The following is a 17687-nucleotide window of genomic DNA, read 5'->3' on the forward strand; positions in this document are numbered from 1 at the left end:
CAAAACCATCATTGGGTCCCTTGTTTTCTACCCTTCGACCTCCTACAGCATGTCAGATTCTGGTCCTGAAAGTCGAGACGAAGCATCCAATGCTGTTGTCGAGTCAGGGCATCATGTATCGCCCCGGCAGAACGGTATGATGACTCATCAGCCCGAGGCTGGTCCGTCTAGACCTCCACCACCACCCTTACCTCCCATGGTCGAGAAGCTCTTTGCGACTGATATTCAGTTGATCAAGCAAGAGTTGCACGATGCGCTGGGCGAAGCGGGTTTGGCTTACTGGAAGACTTTGAATGGATATCTTCTGGGACAAATTGGGAAGTCTGAGCTTGAGGTCATGGTGAGAGGATGGCTGAAAGGATCCAAAGGTGAAAGAAAAAGATGTGGAACCAAACTCGTTCGGCTGACCATGAATCTAGTGCAACTGCATAATCAGTTCATGATGGCCTTATTGTATCATGCTGGAATACCTCATGCCCCGTCTAGCGGTGGGAAGAAGAGGAAAAGAGTAGGACCTGAAGATCCAGACTACGACGTCAACGAATACATCATCGAGCCGAAAGCTAGAGTCCAACAGTGGATGCAAGGTATCGGTGGAAGAGAGCGAGCGAGGATACGAAGAGCTGTCATCGGAAGACAGGGTCAAGATGAGGATACAGCAGGAGAGGCAGACCCCTCATCGAACAAGAACTGGGGAATTCAAGCTGGTGAGAGAGATATCCTGCAGCACTAAAGAGAGACGCGCTGATCTGATCTATGTGATTCAGGCAATACTATGCCTCCTCTCGCAGTGTCAGCAAAGCAATTACCAGCATCTCATCAACTTTCACACCGCCTGTCTCAACTCGCCAAAGCTTATGACTTGAACCTTGCGCCGGATGCTCTCTCAGCCATTGGCGAATTCATGGCGGTGGAACTCGATGCCCATCTCTCGGATATTTTACATGCCTATGTTCACCTCGCAGCTAGGGATCGGATAGGTTCCGATACTCTTCACGTTCCACCTGGTCTCAATCCAGATCTCGATCTTGACGTCAAGGTCGAAGATGGTGGCATGACGAAACCAGATCTCGACAGGCTTAGAGATCTGTTCACTTTAAATCCTGGATTGCACCCGTCCACTTCGCCAGCGTTGTATAAGCTCGCCTCGTCCCTTTCACAAGCCGAAGCAGAGTACAATTCTTCACCTCTCAAACTTGAGCGGAAGCCATCACTTACACCTGAGATCGATGTCACGCCTCAAGTGAATGGTGATCGGGCCGGACCCATGATGAAGAAGCTGGTCAATGATGGACTCGTCAAAGTTGACAATGTCAAGAAGGGGGAGGATGGGGAAGTCGGAGGTAAAAAAGATAAGAAGCATAACCTACATTGGAGGTACGAGGATCCAGCGCTGATACTCAAGGATGTGTTTGGGTAATGGGCTCATGGCTCGTGAGAGGTGTCCTCCGAGGGAAGGCCTAGGCCACATAGCCTCGTCCATGAGTGCATGTATTCATCGGTCCGAGATTTCTTCGCTTGATACACGGACTAGGGTGAGAAGACCTCCATGTGCGACACTCCGCCGGTCATCAACATCATGCATATCTCCTCGCCTGATGACATGTACCTAGTCCGCCCCTATCGATGTCTCCTCCTGCTACCCTGTGCTCCACTACGCCAACCTCCCCCGCGGGGGGGAGACACAATCAGGCCGAGGACTTGGACGCATCTGTGGCCGTGTCTGCCACGTTGGTGGAAGTTGACTCTGCTCCCGCAGTTGACCCGGTTGAAGGGGCTGCGGTGCCAGCAGACGTCGAGGCCTCTGACTGGTCTCCATAGGGATTGAAGTTCCCTTTCATGTATGGTTCTCCATTCTGCCCCTCGGGGTAAGCTATGAGTAACAAGTCCGCTTGATGAGCTAGATAACCTTGCAAGGCGGCCGAGGTACACATCCCGTCCCGCTTCAGACTCACGGTTGAAGTACCCATTACCCATCTTTCCATCTTGAGTTGACATGTTGTGGTTTGAAATGTGCGGCGTGAAATTGAAGTGCAACTTAGAGATCGCTAGACTGTCCGTTGGCCAGTAGGGGACCTTCTTATATTCGTCCTGGAATCAGTCGTGAGAAATGGGGGCAGACCTTTCCTTTCGAGGCTGTGGAGCCTTTTCGAGTCGAGCTCCAACAGCTGAGGGCCCTGTACTCTGTTCAGCCGCAGGGCAATCGCTCGGGCTCCGTGGAAGAAGGGGCTGAACGTGAACACGTTTGGGACTGGGTACCCATCACTGACGCGGGAAGCGTCTTGAGAACCTTTGTATGTCCTCCCCTGCCCAGACCAGCTGCAGCGACCTTCTGCCCGAGAAGAAGGCCGGAAAACAGTCATCAACAAAGGCTCGCTCTGGTTGCACACGCCTTTGTCCCTTGTGACTTTGGGCTACTGCTGCCATATTTGCATCCTTTCATCCTGCATACGCTCAGTAGGAGCACTGATCACTAGACCCGACCTGGGACTTAGATAGAACGCATGCAAGGCGCGAGTCCTGTCATAATTAGCCTCGAGTTGCAGCCGCCTGGGATCCAAAGTGCAGACTTGTTGCTAGTTCTTCATCTCGAGTTCTCTGAGCGTTGGCAACATGACGGCGGTGCCACACTGCTGAATGGGATCGGAGCTGTCTGGCCGTCAGCCATGATATTTTCCGCGCTCGTGCGCACCTGCCCGACTGATACAAACGTAGCCGCTCCTTATATAACTGGAGATGGTGCGAGTCAACGGCTGCACTCTTGCCTTGCCTTGTCCTGAGACAGTGGCGGGAAAGGGTGTGCAAATGCACAACACAACTGCAGCATCTCATGAAGACGGTCAGCCACAACCTCAGTGGCAATCTCCTTTGCTCCAGTAACAGTGACGAGGGAGTGCTGTTCAGAAATAGTTCGACCCGGGCTTTCGAAGTGCTCACACTCCGGCAGACAGTCTTTCAGCGATTCACAAGAAACAGTTCTGTATCAAAGTGATTATATGTGAATATGTATTTAACGAATCGCCGAGACAGGTTTACTCCTCTTCAATGCAACGCACTTCCACACGTGTATCAGGCTTCCTCTTCTCTCGCACACACTTTCCACCTCCGCAGGCCCACTGCGCGCCGCATCTAGAGGGATTGACTCTTCGAAATTGTCCGATCCACCATCGTCCGTCAAAGCCTCCGCTCCTCACCTCCTCCACCAAAGCGACAACATGACATTGCTTTCAACTCCAGGCACAAAAGACGCCAGGTGTTATCTCGCCGTGTCTCGTGACTTCTCTACTCGGTCAATCCTCCGCTCAATCGGTTTCCACTTCGGAGAGCTCTGGATCCGAGCAAGATGACGACGATCAATGCGAAGGTCATGAGGATCCATGTGATCCAGGCAAAGGCTTCTGCAGCGAGGAGCTGGTGGCAGTGGTAGTGTCCGATTTCTCCGGGGACGCCACAGTAAACGCCTCCGCTGAGAGCGGCGGACCAGGCAGCGGCTCCGGCAAGCCAAAAGACCCAACTGTGTGTGTGAGAGAGAGTCGAAGGGCGAGCGAGGAGAGGTGGAAGCATCGTGGCCAGGATTTATTGGGGCGCAGGTGCGAAAGATGTGTGAGGGGGAAAAGGCATCATGGTCAGCGGCTAGCTGGCGCAAAAGTACTTTTGAGGGAGCTCACGTGATGAAGAGCCAGACACCGTGACTGGCAATCGAAGTGAAGATCTCAAAAATTCCCGTGAGGTAAAAGGCGAGGTAGAGAGCCGAGAAGACGACGGTCCACCATGAGGTGAAGACGAGGAATCGAGATCTGTCTCGGATCGAGTGGTTAGGGTAGTTGTCGGCACTGAGAACAGGCAAGTCAGTGGCGGAGCTCAGCTCAAATTGACAGAGGGGGTAGGGAGGGAAGGGATGCCACTGAGGTGCAGCAGGAGGTTGCAGATGGGCGGAGGAGGAGGAGGTAGAGCTGATGCGAAAATGAAGAACTAGAGGCTATCTGCTCACCTGTTGTATTGTCCGACTAGGAGACGGGAAAGAAAGGTCAGGTCAGCATGATTGAACCAAATCCGGCAATTTAAGCGGGGGGGGCGGAATGATGGGCTCTCTCTTCCCTCACCAATATACGCCGTGTCACATCCCTCGATCAAGGAGAAGAGGAGGATGAGTCCAAAGAGGATTGGGTGTCCCCGACGAACAGTAGTGTCCTACATGCATGACAGACAGTGTTGCAAAAAGACGCATGCCCGAGGTAGTGAGGTGGGTGCGGTCATGGGCGGAAGACGGGGTTGGTTGCCAAACGGACGAGTGTATGGAAAGAGTCATTTTCGCCGCCGCCGCACAGAGTGAGCGTAGTGCAAGGGTACCGCAGGTCCGTGTGTTCATACGCAAGGAGAAGAGTGAGTGTGCATGGGAGGGCGTGGGCATGTGTGTCAAAGTGGATTGCGAGCAGATCTCATCGTCAGCCTCAATGTTCTCGGGGACGGCAACCCCGGTGGCTGGTCTTGGGAAGGGGGCAGGATCACTCACGAATGCCATTGTATTTGGGATGTGTCAATGAGTGTTTGCTTTAGGAGGTTGGTGGATGTGGGCAGAGAGTTGTCTAGTCGGATTGAGTGTTGAGCAACACAGATGTAATATATGTATGGATCCAACAGAGAGGTCCACATAACACCACTTCCCCCGAGACTCACTCCGGGGCGTGACCCTCGATTTTTTCTCAGATAGACGTCATGATGATTTTACCATTTCCGGCGAACAGGACACAGCAAGCATCAAGTGTGGCACTTTTTTTCTCTCTCTGGCTCTCTGCTCCTCCCTCGCTCTCTCGCTCTCTGATGGAACCTTTGCCCAGTTGGGTTATAGCAGCATAGGGAGCGGGAGCCAGACAGGGGGGACTATTGGTTCGTCACCCGGCATGTGCAGATCATCATCCATCCCTAGTCTCATCAAATGCCGATATCATAATATGCTAATACAGAGTCTTTTTTTTTCCTTTGGGATGACGATCATCGTGGAAATTCTATGATAATAAAAATGGGTGGATGCTCAAGAAACCACCAATGCCGAGGCTCCTTACACACACCTCTCTTGCACCTTCCACGTATGCCGCCGACGATCATGCTGCTATGGAGCCACTGCCCGTCGTCGACGCGGTCGTCGTGGTGTGGGTGATCACCGATGCCGAGGTAGACACCTGATGCCCACTTGTTCTCCCGAATGCGTAGATCTCACCCAATCTCGCGAGATAATCTCGAACCGCTAAGCGCATTTCGGGCGCTCGATCACGTGAAAGAATGTCCACAATGAGAGGATAGAACGAAGGAACATGGGTTTTGAACTGACACAACGACGTGTGTGTGTCAGCATCACTCATTTCCTTCGGTCCACTGGGGGGGGGGGGGGGGCAGCTCACCGCTTCCGTCTCAAAGTCCACACTACCCAAGATGATATCTGTCACTACAGGCGTCCAAGCACTGACATTCCGAGGTTGAGTCTCGGGATCTAAACCAATGAAATCTTTGATAATCTCGGTACCGAGTCTGGTTCGCGGATCAAGACCGTAAGCACCTCAATGCTTTTCGTGTGGTCACCACTCACGGGACTAATCTCTCCAAGACGTCTGTTCTCGAATTTCGGTGAGCTTCCCTTGGATCCCGATACATCCTCAACAGAACATTGATGAGTGTCGCGGCCGAGCTAGATTCTTGCTTGAGCAAGTTGGGTAATTGCTTCATGAATCCTAGCACGGGTATCAATCGCCAAACACACAATTTTGCGAGACCACCTCGCTCTCACTCACCAACTTTCCATAATTTCATCCTGAGATCTCTGTCGGCGTTGAATCGCCTGGCAAATCTCCAACTGTCGTCCAAAACACCCATAAACCTCAACAAATGTTCCGCCGGGATCGTCGTATAGACATCGTCATTCTGTAACAACTCGTGTGTCGTCTCGATGAGCAAGAGCTGCAAGACGCATTTGACAATGATCTGTTTGAATAATCGTCTCTGATCGGTATATGTGAGGGAGGATGGTAGAGCGTGACGAGATGCAGCGGCGGATTCAAGCGGCGCAGGGGCGACGAATTTCTGGAATGGAGCTGAGAGGTCCACGCGTCAGCTTGTGACACTCTGCTCTCAACGTTGTGCACCAACCATCGCCCTCTTCTATCTCGCCCGCGGGTTCCACTTCCGCATGTAAAGCAGGATCAAACAGCTGACCAGCAGTCGTTGTCTTGAACAGCTCGACGAAAGCAGAGACGATGCTCTCCCATTTCTGAGGGGACAATTTCCGCACATTGGATTCGAGCAGTTGTTGAAAGCACGATGTACCGATACGCGCAAGCGTATCGTTCTCTTTTGGAAAGCGGTCAGTAGACTCCCCATTGAACAAACTTCCATTGCTCACCCTGACAGATGCAGGCAACGAGAATGTCCAATAGACCATCGAGCCACTCTTGAAGTACGCCAAAGTAGAACGTGTACAGGTCAATGAGATCTCTGAGCGCAGTCACGAGCGTCGTTGACAACCAAACCGACATATCTTCTTGAGATTTGAATCTGAATCTCGGGTCTTGATCTGCCATGGTAGGTACGCGGAGGACAGCAAAGATTGGGAAAAGAATTTGAGAAGTGACGGTATTCCAAAATGCAGGTGTGAAGCCTGAACCATGTGTTTTGAGCGTATCAAAGAGGCAGTCGAGCGCCCTGAAGTGAGACGGGTCAGTCGTCCAGACCTTTTTTTTTTCAAGCGTGCGCGACACTTACAATCTCCTGACTTCGAGATCCTCTCCGGTCATGATGATCTCATGGAAAGAGTGCAAAACAGGCAGCCAGTACTTCAACAGAGGATCTTCTCCTCCGTTCATCCTGCCCTTTCCTTTGCCCATATTGGCCGCTGCGACAGCGTCGTCCGTCTCCTCCGACGCAGAAGGTAGTAAACATTCGGGACATTCCAACATTTTGCCGACTAGTCCACGAACCATTTCAATGGCCTGTAATGAAATCTTTTGAAACTTGGACACCTTGCAGAAATCCGTGATGCAAGTCGTGAGATCGGCAAATGAGCCATACTTTACGACGAGGGAGAAATGTTGCTTGTAGACCAACGTGACGAGTTCAAACGCATGTGTGCAGACTCTTTCCGTGACGACTTTGGAAGCTGCTGAAAAGACACCAAACATGGTTCGCCAACCTGATCGAAGATTTTGAACTCGCGCTTGAAGCATCTGTTGCAAGCATTGCAAGACCATTTCTCGAGCATCCGAGTTCTTGTTGTTTGCGATGGTATATTCGAATGGTCGCAGAAAGTCCTTTTGGAATCGGAAATGGGACAGTTCTTCCTTTTCCAAAAAGTTCATGGCCAGTTGTCGGAGAGCGTCGAGGGCAAAGAAGGAAATGTTGGGATTGTTGTGACAGCATACTTGGTTGAAGTGTTCACCGAGGATCAGCCAGATATTAGACCACTCTAATCGGATTCGCCCCATATTGTAGTAGGAGATTTCGACGAGCTTTTGGAGAGAGAACATGCGTGGGTGATCGGAGGATCCAGAAGACTGAATCTCCTCCCACGAGACTTGACTCAGGGCAGAGACGAAATCGACAATGGCAGACTGGAAAATCGTCAGTGAAACATCATGAATAACGTTTCGCTCACCCCGGAGAGATTGTTGGACATTGAAAAGACCTTGTCCGCAGCGACAGTGACCTCGCGAGATCTCGATTCCTCCGCGACTTCCTCTGCCGGCGCCCTGCGCTTGGAAGATTTCTTCCCATTCGGTCTGCTTTGAGGTCAAAGATTGCACTTTGTCAACGATCGATTCCGACTCACTCTCTGCGATTCAGATCCGGAACATCCATGCCACTGCTGATCAATTGCATTCGCTCCAACTGACTGACACAAGTCAAAACTTCTTTCCAGCTCGCCTTGAGGTTGTTCCCATCGGAGACCGCAATCTCTAAGAGACTCTTGATAGCTTCCACGTTTTTGGGCTTCATCTCGGCCACGTTGTTGAGGAATGTGAACTTGGCCAACGTGGTGACAAAGGCGTTCCGCTCGAGATCCATGTCGAAGAGACAGACGATTCGGATGGCGGAGCGTAACCCTGACAGACAGAGATTGACCACGTCCATGTCGTCTGTCTCCTGCAACTGAGCCGAAATACCGGCAAGGAACGGCATCCAAGCCACCTCAAACATGAATCTCACATGTTCCAATCTTGAAGCGGAGAAGAATTGATCGGTAGGTCTAACGACACCTCGTTTCTGTTGTTTGACCATGGCTTTGAGCAAAGCTTCCGTCTTGCTGGACATGTTTTCCGACTGAGCGACATAGGCTTCGCGTTGTAGGTCTCGTCCGATAGCCGTGAAAGAACCTCCGACAACGCCCGAAGCGGCGACTGGAGCAGGTTCCGGCATCTCATCCTTCATCTTGATCTCGTTGGATTGGATCTCGTCGTAGATATCGGTGAGGAATTCCTCGGGTAAATTGTTGCCATCGTTTATACCTCGATTGTTCCGGATAAACTCCTCCTTGGTCATTCTCTTTGCCTTGTAATTCTTGTTGTGGGCATCCGTATTGAGCATGATGATACTGAAGGCGAGGATGTAAGCCGTATCGGCATTGGCAAAGACAGTGTTGGGGTTCCCGCCCATGTAACGTTCCGCGAACTTGAGCATGAATCGATCGATTTTTTGGGATTCACCGGGCAGTCGGAACGATTGAAGATACATTCGAACGGCGTCGGTGAAGTTCATGTCAGAAAAGTCAAGCATATCGACAAAGGCGTGCATTGTAGCGACGTTCTCCTCGTCACTGGAACGTAAGCACTATATCACCAAGAGCTCACTCACCCTTCGCCGAGGTATTCCCCGATCATGGCTTTGCTCAGACCTTCGTTGCCCATCAAGAATCGAGCGACATCTTGAGGGGATTTGCTAGCGATGAAACCATGTTCCACGAGGTACTCTATCCCTCGCTTGGGTTTGAAATTAAATTTCTTCATACCCTCTTGAAGCGTCGTCTTGCGCTGTTTTGCGCTCTCAAATCGCTCCACATCGTCATCTCCTATATCAGGCGTCGCCACTCCGTTCGCTGAGGTCCCACCGGCGGGACTTCGTGCATGAGGATCGGCTGGCCAAGAGGGTATAGGCGTCGGCATGTGGTCCAGATGAGAGGTCGATCCAGCTGTCGAAGAGGACGAGTGATGTCGTCCAAGTCCATCCTCACTGAGTCGGGGTAGATGCCCGGGTTGATGATCATCCGTTGCTCGAGTTGGTGACATGGTGGACCAAGCGACGAGCGATCTCAACGCGGCAACGAGACATTCGAGCGATTGTCGGCGGAGTTTGATCTCGGGTGGTAATCCAGCATAATGGGGCGCATCGACACCGTCTTTCCCGGACAAAGCGGTAGTGGATAAGGAAGGCGGAATGGCAGGTCCACCACTGGATCCGCTCGCTTGTTTCGACGTGCCAGACTGGTTCTGCTCCTCCTTGGAGGGCGGTGCAAAATGCGTCTGTCCGATTTTGGAGACGATATTCATGAGTCGCTCGTAAATGTTATCCAACGCGGCTCGATCGCAGTCGTAATTGATGTAAATCTCCACGAGAGCTTGAGGATCCTGACACAGTCGAATAAAGACGCTGACGATCAGACTCTTTTGACGAATCGTGGAGTGTTTCATCTCGAGAATGGGGATGAAGATCTCATTGAGCAGGACCTCGATTTCTTTCTGAACAGAGAGGTCAGCATTGACGTCAAAAGACCCAAACTCCCACCTTCATCTGCGCTCTCATTGATTTGAGCATGCACCAGAATATCTCCACGCTGAGTTCAAAAACCTGCGTCACGGGGGACACGGCATTCCTTGACAGACTCAGACAGAGGTACTGCTTTGTCGCTTGGAGGAATGGAGTCATCTCCAAAGACGAGTTGGAGGGAATGCAAATCATGGGATTGGTGAAGAGGTCGGCGTGGGACTTGAGAATGGTCAGAATGAGGTGAAGTGAGAGCAGCTTGGATCGCATCGCATGAGAGCGCAGATCGCGTTCGCTACATGAATGTCAATATGGGGAGTGTGGTCCTGATGACCCACCTTTCAGTGACCAACGGCTTCATGCTCAACTTGCACAACGCCCTAAAGACAAGGAAGGCGTCCTTGACGAACAACTCGTCGGTCGGGATAGGCCGTCCCATCGCATCGAGGTTACCTTCTCCTTCATCTGCTGCCGTCTCGCGAATGCCGGTAGGAAGAACATCGCTTGTCTCGAGAGCATCTCCATTCGGTACGGGTATCGAGATCGTCTGGGTGGGTATTCGAGGCGTCGAAGCGGACCCGTCGATCTCTTCTTCTTCGCCAGCGGCGATGTGTGCTGGCGCAGTGGGGATTGAGTCGTTGGGATTGGGCTGGTCAAACGAGTCTCTGGTGGTGTCATCAGTGAATTGTATCTTTGTTCTCCCAACTGGTCGACTCACAAAGTCATTCGCTGAGGAGCCGTTTCAAGACCTGGAGTCTGAGGTGCTGGGGTTCCCGATCTGCTGTCGGCCTCTCGTCTCGCCTCGTTTTCGCCCATCGCACTTCTTGATCCGTTTGTCCCCGGCTGAGCCTTTGAATCTGGTCGAATGACCCGTCCGAACACATGATGGACCATTTGAGTCAGTCCACCCTGAGCGACCACCTGGTTTGCCGTGTCGTTGGAGAGCAAAAAGACGTTGTAGACTGACCGAATGGCTTTGAGCAGTGATGATTGATGGACGAGCATTCCTCTATCTGTGGATAAGACGATGGCCATCAATGCTTTCACGACTTGAAGAGCCACCTGAGGTGGCGAGGTCTCCGTCCAGGAGAGCGTGATAGTGTGTGTGATGAGGTCTGGCAAGGGAGATTGACCGGGTGGTGGACCGTTGGGTTCAGAGAAAAAGGAATGAGAGACGAGTTTGGCCAACAGGTCGAGCGAGGTGATGAGGATGGGTACAGAGGTCGTTTGAGGATTTGAAATGGCCAACCTGAGAGGTTCGAAAATCTCTCGTGGATGAAGGTAAGCTGTGTTTGATCCCTCTCCGCCAGCTTGACACAGATCCAACGCTTTCTGAGCAGCAGCCATGAAGGAGGCTGACTTCTTCGCTTCTTTCGATTGGACCAGGACTTGCAAGGGGGGCGTGATGAGCACTGTGGATAATTGATGACCTGGTCCGTGAGATCTGTGAGATCCGCCGCCGCCGTTGGGATATCCACTGAGTGACAAGGTCGTCGCTGTGGACGATCGTCTCGAGTGACTCCCACCACCAGCACCACCACCACCGACGCCTTGACCACTGGTATTCCTCGATTGAGGGCGGGTCGAAGTGGGCCGAGAGGTCGGTGAGACCAGACCGGAGGGGGAAGGAGACGGAAGCGAAGTGATGGATGGTGCTCGTGGTACAGGAGGAACTCTGGAAGGTGTTCCCTTTCGACTCAGCGAGACTTCCTGAAGGGATTCTGTATCATCTTCCTGACGAGCAGTGGAGATCGATCGAGACATGGGAGGAAGAGGTTTGATAGAGGACGAAGACGAAGGGGATGTCATGGTCTTTGGTGGTGGTGGTGGGGGAGGAGCAGACGGAGTTCTGTCAAGCGAGGGAGACTGTTCGGTTGAGCCCACAGGGGGGTCGGCCGGTACCCTTCCATTCTCTGCACTGACAACTCCACCCTGTCCTCTTCGCTCCTGATCGGATTCCTCGTCCAAGCTGATGACTCGAGGTTTCGTCGTATCTACATCCGAAATACCGAGCCCAACGGGCTGTGCGTCTTCGTCTTGAGATTGGATCCCAGCAACAGCACCAGCAGCAGCAGCTGCTGCTGCTTCTGCTTCTGTCGCATCACGCGAGGGTATCGTGGCCATGTTGCCAGCGGGCCTCAGTCAGAATCCAGAGCAAAGATGGTAAAATGACAGAACACTTGAAAGCCCAGTGTCAACCTGAAAAACGTCCGGTCGCGTTTCTCCTAAAAGTAGCGTGGCACTTTTCGTGGCGGGCGGGGGAGCGGCGGTGTGTGTGAGTAGCAACGAGGTGGAATAGCATGCTAGGTGAGAGGATGGTACAAGTCAAGATCGCCTGCTCGCTGTGACAAAGCCCGTCTGACATGGGTGCTGCAAGCACTGTGGGAGACGAAAGGGGGCACTCTGCACGAGCATTGAAATGATGTTCACCTGCAGAGCGGCAAGCATTGGCACGGAAAAACAACCCAGTCACTATCCGGTGTCTCTTTGAGCTGAACCTAGCCATACATTCCTATCTGTAGCACGTCGGTCTATATCATTATACTCCAAGGTCACACGGTAAGTGGGTGGCAGATGCTCGACACGACGAGATTTTGGTCAATGGCATTGCGCCTCCGACCGATCGAGCAGAGGCGATGCCGCATGAATTCTTACCGACATTCTCTCTCCAGCCAGCGCCGTATGGATGGTTGTCAGATCAACGAAAAGGCTCCCGTCCGAACACTCTGCCTCTCTCATCAGTCATCTCGTTCGCAAAAGTGAACCACTGTCTGGGAGTAATTGGATGTTGGGTGGGTGGTTGCCTGATTCGGCCAGCAGAAAAGGGTTAATCAGACCTTTAAAACAAGGTTCAAGATTAGTAAAAGATGATTTGATTAGTAAATCATTTTCTAATGCCACCCCCCTCCCCCTCCCCCCCCCCCCCCCCCCCCCTCCGCCAGGGCATTACGTCAGACATCCCATGCATCCAACGAGACTTTGCCGAGTGCAGCCATACGCAGATATCCCAAGGCCAAGCAAGAGCGCGAGTAGCGACCGTTCGACAGCAGCACCTGCACCTGCTTGACCACCACACACCACAACCACACCCTCTGATCCCTTCTCTGCATACCACACACAGTCACTTCATCCACCCCATCTCAGCCATGGCTGCACGCTGCTGCTATTCTTGACATCCCCTTCCTCACGTTCGTGCCTTGAGACCCAAAAGGCTTTGCGATTTTTTCGAGGGGACTGGCTGGCTAGAAGTAGCAAGCAGTGGCATCATTTGGATCTCTCTCTGTGTGTTTCTCTCTTTCTCTCACTCTCACTCTCACTCTCACTCTCACTACTATCTCATGGACTTGAGATACATGACATCCTGCATGGCTTGATCACCAGCTCCCTTGGCCTATCCATCGCCAGAGACTGGTGTACAGGATCGTCGCACATTATTATTATATCACACTCTTTTTTTCCTGCGCCGCCTCTCTCTGAACCCTTTTTTCAACTGTTTTCCCCTTTTCTTCTCTCGCACACCGCGCGAGCACGCACAAATTCACAACACAACCGATATACAACCATCGACCCACATTCCCAATTCAAACGTTTTGCTGGGTGCTCGCAGGATCCCATCCCATCCTGGGTCCGAGCAGTGACAGGTCGTCCAAGCAGCCTAGGGTCATAGCTGCATAGACCCTCGCTCGTGATACGAACCGCCAGTCCCGACCCCTCGGCATCGTCATATTTCCTGGGTCTGTCCTTTTTTCGCGAAAAGCCGGTCGGTCACCGCCAAACGTTTGTCCCAACATGGCCAGCGCATTCATGACTCAATTGCAGCCATGGGAGGAGGTGAGTCCGAATCGTGATGAAGAGGCAAGCCCCCATGCTGCTTTTCGTTCACACCAGCATCGCTCTGACCATCCCATCCATCCCCCCAATCTCTTCATGGCATTGTCCGCCCCTAATTATCCCCCCCCCTTCCGTCATGCAGTGTCACATTGCTTGGCAAGTGAACTATAGGCTTTCAAATCGGGCGGAGATAGTGATGACATTTCCCCCCCCATCAACCCGAGAATCCTTTGTCTCTCTATACTGTCACTGTCGATGGACCGCTTGATGCTGACTCCTCCTCTTCCCTTGTCCAGAACCAATCTCCTTCTCCCAAGGACGAGATTGCAAACCCTTACGAGCTAGGTTTATCTCGTTCGAGATCTTCGGGTCTGTCTCGATCCCCTCCGTCTCCTATCGCGTCTGTCAATCTCGCACGACAATTGTCCGGGGAAGTGAACGCTTCACCTCCTCCGTGGACGAGGAGACCTTCCATGTCAAATAACAAACCCGCACGTTCACCCAGTACCGTCTCCAAACGATCACAACAGGTGGATCATTCTCAATCGCCCGTCTCTGTCCCTCCCGTTCCAACGACCTTGCAAACATCGCCTCCTCCACCACCACCACCCGCCGCCGTCCAACCGGCGTCCCTTTCTCCTCAGCAACTGGCCCCTCCTCCATCTCGTCGGCACCCTGGACTCGCCATGACACCGTCCATGAGCGATTCACCGTCGGGATCTTCAGCATCTTTGAATGTGGACGATCTGGGTCTACCGAACCCCGCTTTCCGTCGACGTCCAGGATCCAATCGATCCTCCATGAGTCAATCCAGTCTGACCAGTGAAGAGCTCTGGGCGTTGGAATCCCAGTCCAATGGTCCTGCGGATCTGAGTAATCCCATGCGACAATCATCAGAGAGACCACTCGATACGATCAGGAGAATGAGCAGGTATATGGACAGGCAGTATACCACGGCCATGCCTGGAGACGTGATCTGTGAGTTTTCAGAAAGCTTGTGAAACAGTTCTGAAATCCCACCAGGGCCATCGGCTCCGCCGATAGAGGAGGTCTACACCCCTCCCATCAAGTCCAAGTCATCCACAAGCATCGTCAGTCTAGGCAATAGTAAACGTGGGACACGCCGACGAGCATCTCGTCAAGCGTCGCAGACAAACACGCCTGGATTTGAGGGTCCCAAATCTACCCCAGCCTCACCTGCAGATTACGTCTCTCACTCTGCTCGTTCATCCTCTACGTCTCTCGCGTCTCAGAATGTCAAGGCTCATTCGGCTTTTATGAAGACTCCTCCCGTCTCCTACTACTCTCGCGATTACATGTCAAGTTTGGCACCCAGGGAAGGCGGATATGCAGTAGCTGCTCAGCTGGCCAGCGCAATGTCATCGCCTACCGACGAGGTGACTCGTCAACCGATCTCTCGAGCATCTTCCAGACACGCACCTTTGGCTCCGAGCAGCGGCATGGGCAGGTGGTCCCTCGACGGAGGAGAGGTGAGTAACAAAATCACCCGTCTTGCTGATGTGCTCTGAAGAACTTTGGCCGCCCTTATGCCATGGCTTCCGCTGCGACTACGTCGACCAGCTTTTCCGGTTCTCAACCCATCTCCCCGGAAGATTCGCCTCCTTCCGATATCCACACGTCGCCCCCGCCCCTACCAACAGGTGCTGCTGCGCCAGCTACTTCCACCTCGCCGACACCTATCGACACGTCTCCTACCATCGTCGCTCAATCCAACACTGTACCGGTCCACCCATCTCCCCTCAAAGTCAGCACGGCTAGCCCCGAGCCTGCAGATGCCAGTACAGATACCACGCCGACCACGACGGCGAACCCTACACCGACTGCGACGAAACCGTCTGGAGGCGGCTTTTTGGGTGCAATAGGGTTCAGGAAGAGCATGAAGAATCTCAACAAGGCGTCCAGCAAGGATGACAAGGCTCTTGCTGCGAAAGTGAATCAACAGAGAGCCCAAGCGGCCAGTGAGGCATCTGCAAAGAAGGCGGCAGAAGGCAAAGCGGCCGCAGAGCGCAAAGCGGCCGCAGAGAGCAAAGCAGCTGAGGAGAGCAAAGCTGCCGCAGAGCGTAAAGCAGCTGCAGAGGCGGCCGCCAGAGATGCAGCCAAGAAGAAGAAGGAAGAGGAGGATCGGGAGGCTGAGAGGAAGAGGGTAGCCGCTGCGAGAGAAGAAGCTCGGCGAAAAGAATTGGCGGAGCAGGAACTAAAGAAGAAGGAGATGGCTGCGAAGGAAGAGGCCAAGCGGAAAGAGGAGTCGGCTTTGGCAGAGACGAAGAGGAAAGAACAGGCCGCGAGGGAAGCGGCGTTGGAGAAAGAAGCGGCGGCGAAGCGGAAGGAAGCTGCTGAGAAGGAGGCGCAGAGGAAGAAGGAGGCGGCTGAGAAGGAGGTACAGAGGAAGAAGGAGGCGGCGGAGAAGGAGATCCAGAGGAAGAAGGAGGCGGCCGAGAAGGAAGCTCAGAAGAGGAAAGAGGCGGCTGAGAAGGAGGCTCAGAGGAAAAAGGAAGCGGCAGAGAAACAAGTCCAACGAAACAGGGAAATCGCAGAGAAGGAAGCTGCAAAGCGGAAAGACAAGGAGCAGAAAAAGTCGGATGGAAGATCAAGCAGCTTTTTCAAGCTTCGAGCACCGGCGAGTCTCGGACGGAGCTCGAGAAGTCCCAGTCTGGAGCCTGTCCAGGCGACACCGGCGCAAGCACCAATCGCAGCCCCTCCCGCTCCTACTTCTGCTGGTTCTGGCTCGCAGCCTTTCCCCAAGCTCGTCCAGCAGAGTGCGACTGTCTCCTCTGATGCAGCGCCAAATCCCCCTCGTAAACCTGCCACATCGCTCCCGCTCAACATGCTCACCAAAACGGCTTCGCAACCGCCTCAAGCACCGCCCGCACCGCAACGAACCATGTCTCAGCGCGCGACGTCTGGTCCTCCACCTACGTCGCTGAATAAGCACCGCACAAGCATGTTTGGTACCATCAAGAAGCGGTTCTCCATCTTGACGAGTTCTGACTCGAAAACACCGACAACGCCTGCAAAGGATGCCGCCCCAGCTACACCGAGCAAATCTGCTCAACCTGTTGTCGTTGATCAGGCAGCCGTCAAGGCCCTGCCTGCTGTCCCTCCATCGCCCGTGCCCGTCACGGTGATCGAGGCCTCTCCCGCCGCACCGGGCAGGACGGACGTCTCTGAATTCGGAGCGACTGCTGAACCATTGCGCGAGCTGCCCGCGCGAACGACGTCTCACACCCCGCCTCGACCTGCCGTGGCAACTTTCTCTCCTGCCGACGCTCCGCCTCTCATGGCCACTCCTCCCGGTATCACTCGATCGACACCCCAATCTGCCATCCCAACCTCTTCCTCCCCCCAACTCACACAGACCCTGTCTCGAGACTCTGGCGCTCGGTCCATGGCTGGATCCGTCGGATCCATCAATCGTAGATCATCTGTCAAGGGACCCAGACCCATGCCTTCATCCCCTGAATCCAAGGGCGGCGTCTCAATCCCCAATTCCGATCCTATCCCATCTCGATCTCGGCTCAGCAATCCATTACCCGTGCCATCCCTTCCAGCCGGTGCGTCCCCACCCCAGCTCCAATCTTTCCCTCTGGGCCCCATGGTTCACGCCAGATCGTCCAGTCAGTCGAATGGATCGTCCAATAACCCGTTCCCAGAGATCGTCACGCCCTCTACGCCAGGTGAACAATCTGAATACTCTGTTGGTCATACACACACCACCACCACAGGTACGAGTGTCCGATTGGTATCGCCTTCCGCTACGCCCGAAGAGGATCGAGCGTTATTCTTGTCGAGTTCGGACAATGTCGTTCCGCCTCATGTGGAGGATGGTCACAAGGTCCCGACCAGGGAAAGCTCTGGGGAATCGCTTCAACCGTCCGTCCCTGCGTAATCGAGCTTTGTATTTTTACTTTCATGTTTATTGGAATCCAACATCATAGACTCGCACATCAAGTCGATCCCAAACACGGACAATCCGAATCAATCTCCTGTCTACTATCACCAAAAAGACTCTCTCTGCGAGAGTACTTCTCTAATACCTGGTTTTCTCGTGTAACTTTTCGATATACCTCGTCTCCTATTCGAACCAAGTCGAT

General features: G+C 53.2%; 5 protein-coding genes across 5 annotated transcripts; 3 read left to right on the plus strand and 2 right to left on the minus strand.

Moving 5' to 3' along the window:
* Window positions 1-49: 49 nt before the first annotated feature.
* BD324DRAFT_648818 (transcriptional regulator of RNA polII, SAGA, subunit-domain-containing protein) lies at window positions 50-1420 on the plus strand (the record flags this gene model as incomplete). The annotated part of the gene is made up of 3 exons (XM_022017893.1): window positions 50-368; window positions 420-707; window positions 768-1420. 3 exons carry the CDS (start codon window positions 50-52, stop codon window positions 1418-1420), a joined length of 1260 nt encoding a protein of 419 aa, XP_021874007.1.
* Window positions 1421-2946: 1526 nt separating this feature from the next.
* Window positions 2947-4731, minus strand: BD324DRAFT_616956 (hypothetical protein). Its single transcript, XM_022014867.1, has 5 exons — window positions 4514-4731; window positions 4104-4191; window positions 3992-4007; window positions 3669-3833; window positions 2947-3514 (listed from the first exon to the last, which is right to left on the minus strand). Exons 1-5 carry the CDS (start codon window positions 4520-4522, stop codon window positions 3283-3285), a joined length of 510 nt encoding a protein of 169 aa, XP_021874008.1. The 5' UTR covers window positions 4523-4731; the 3' UTR covers window positions 2947-3282.
* A 172-nt stretch (window positions 4732-4903) lies between these two features.
* On the minus strand, window positions 4904-11925 carry BD324DRAFT_644628 (hypothetical protein). The gene is made up of 13 exons (XM_022017597.1): window positions 10463-11925; window positions 10083-10409; window positions 9766-10039; window positions 8839-9719; window positions 7817-8800; window positions 7643-7766; window positions 6754-7598; window positions 6395-6693; window positions 6142-6342; window positions 5787-6086; window positions 5585-5726; window positions 5400-5526; window positions 4904-5324 (listed from the first exon to the last, which is right to left on the minus strand). Exons 1-13 carry the CDS (start codon window positions 11866-11868, stop codon window positions 5103-5105), a joined length of 6132 nt encoding a protein of 2043 aa, XP_021874009.1. The 5' UTR covers window positions 11869-11925; the 3' UTR covers window positions 4904-5102.
* Window positions 11926-13225: 1300 nt separating this feature from the next.
* On the plus strand, window positions 13226-16004 carry BD324DRAFT_267175 (hypothetical protein). Its single transcript, XM_022012328.1, has 5 exons — window positions 13226-13575; window positions 13872-14553; window positions 14599-15065; window positions 15107-15691; window positions 15754-16004. Exons 1-5 carry the CDS (start codon window positions 13534-13536, stop codon window positions 15931-15933), a joined length of 1956 nt encoding a protein of 651 aa, XP_021874010.1. The 5' UTR covers window positions 13226-13533; the 3' UTR covers window positions 15934-16004.
* Window positions 16005-16243: 239 nt separating this feature from the next.
* BD324DRAFT_267192 (hypothetical protein) lies at window positions 16244-17536 on the plus strand. The gene has a single exon (XM_022012329.1). It carries the CDS (start codon window positions 16421-16423, stop codon window positions 17480-17482), a length of 1062 nt encoding a protein of 353 aa, XP_021874011.1. The 5' UTR covers window positions 16244-16420; the 3' UTR covers window positions 17483-17536.
* Window positions 17537-17687: the final 151 nt, after the last annotated feature.

Source organism: Kockovaella imperatae (assembly GCF_002102565.1).
Source record: "Kockovaella imperatae strain NRRL Y-17943 chromosome Unknown BD324scaffold_2, whole genome shotgun sequence".
Classification (NCBI taxonomy): domain Eukaryota; kingdom Fungi; phylum Basidiomycota; class Tremellomycetes; order Tremellales; family Cuniculitremaceae; genus Kockovaella; species Kockovaella imperatae.

What these genes read in the sequence shown, in the direction of transcription:
- BD324DRAFT_644628 (XM_022017597.1), bottom strand. Translation starts at nt 11,868, where the DNA reads ATGGCCACGATACCCTCGCGTGATGCGACAGAAGCAGAAGCAGCAGCA. An exon ending in GATCTCGAAGTCAGGAGATT is followed by an intron (nt 6,694 to 6,753) that starts GTAAGTGTCGCG and finishes GTCTCACTTCAG; the next exon opens with GGCGCTCGACTGCCTCTTTG. An exon ending in CGAGATAGAAGAGGGCGATG is followed by an intron (nt 6,087 to 6,141) that starts GTTGGTGCACAA and finishes TGGACCTCTCAG; the next exon opens with CTCCATTCCAGAAATTCGTC.
- BD324DRAFT_267175 (XM_022012328.1), top strand. Translation starts at nt 13,534, where the DNA reads ATGGCCAGCGCATTCATGACTCAATTGCAGCCATGGGAGGAG. An exon ending in CATGCCTGGAGACGTGATCT is followed by an intron (nt 14,554 to 14,598) that starts GTGAGTTTTCAG and finishes AAATCCCACCAG; the next exon opens with GGCCATCGGCTCCGCCGATA. An exon ending in AGGCGGCCGCCAGAGATGCA is followed by an intron (nt 15,692 to 15,753) that starts GCCAAGAAGAAG and finishes AGCCGCTGCGAG; the next exon opens with AGAAGAAGCTCGGCGAAAAG.
- BD324DRAFT_267192 (XM_022012329.1), top strand. Translation starts at nt 16,421, where the DNA reads ATGCTCACCAAAACGGCTTCGCAACCGCCTCAAGCACCGCCCGCACCG.
- BD324DRAFT_616956 (XM_022014867.1), bottom strand. An exon ending in GGTGTCTGGCTCTTCATCAC is followed by an intron (nt 3,515 to 3,668) that starts GTGAGCTCCCTC and finishes TCACACACACAG; the next exon opens with TTGGGTCTTTTGGCTTGCCG.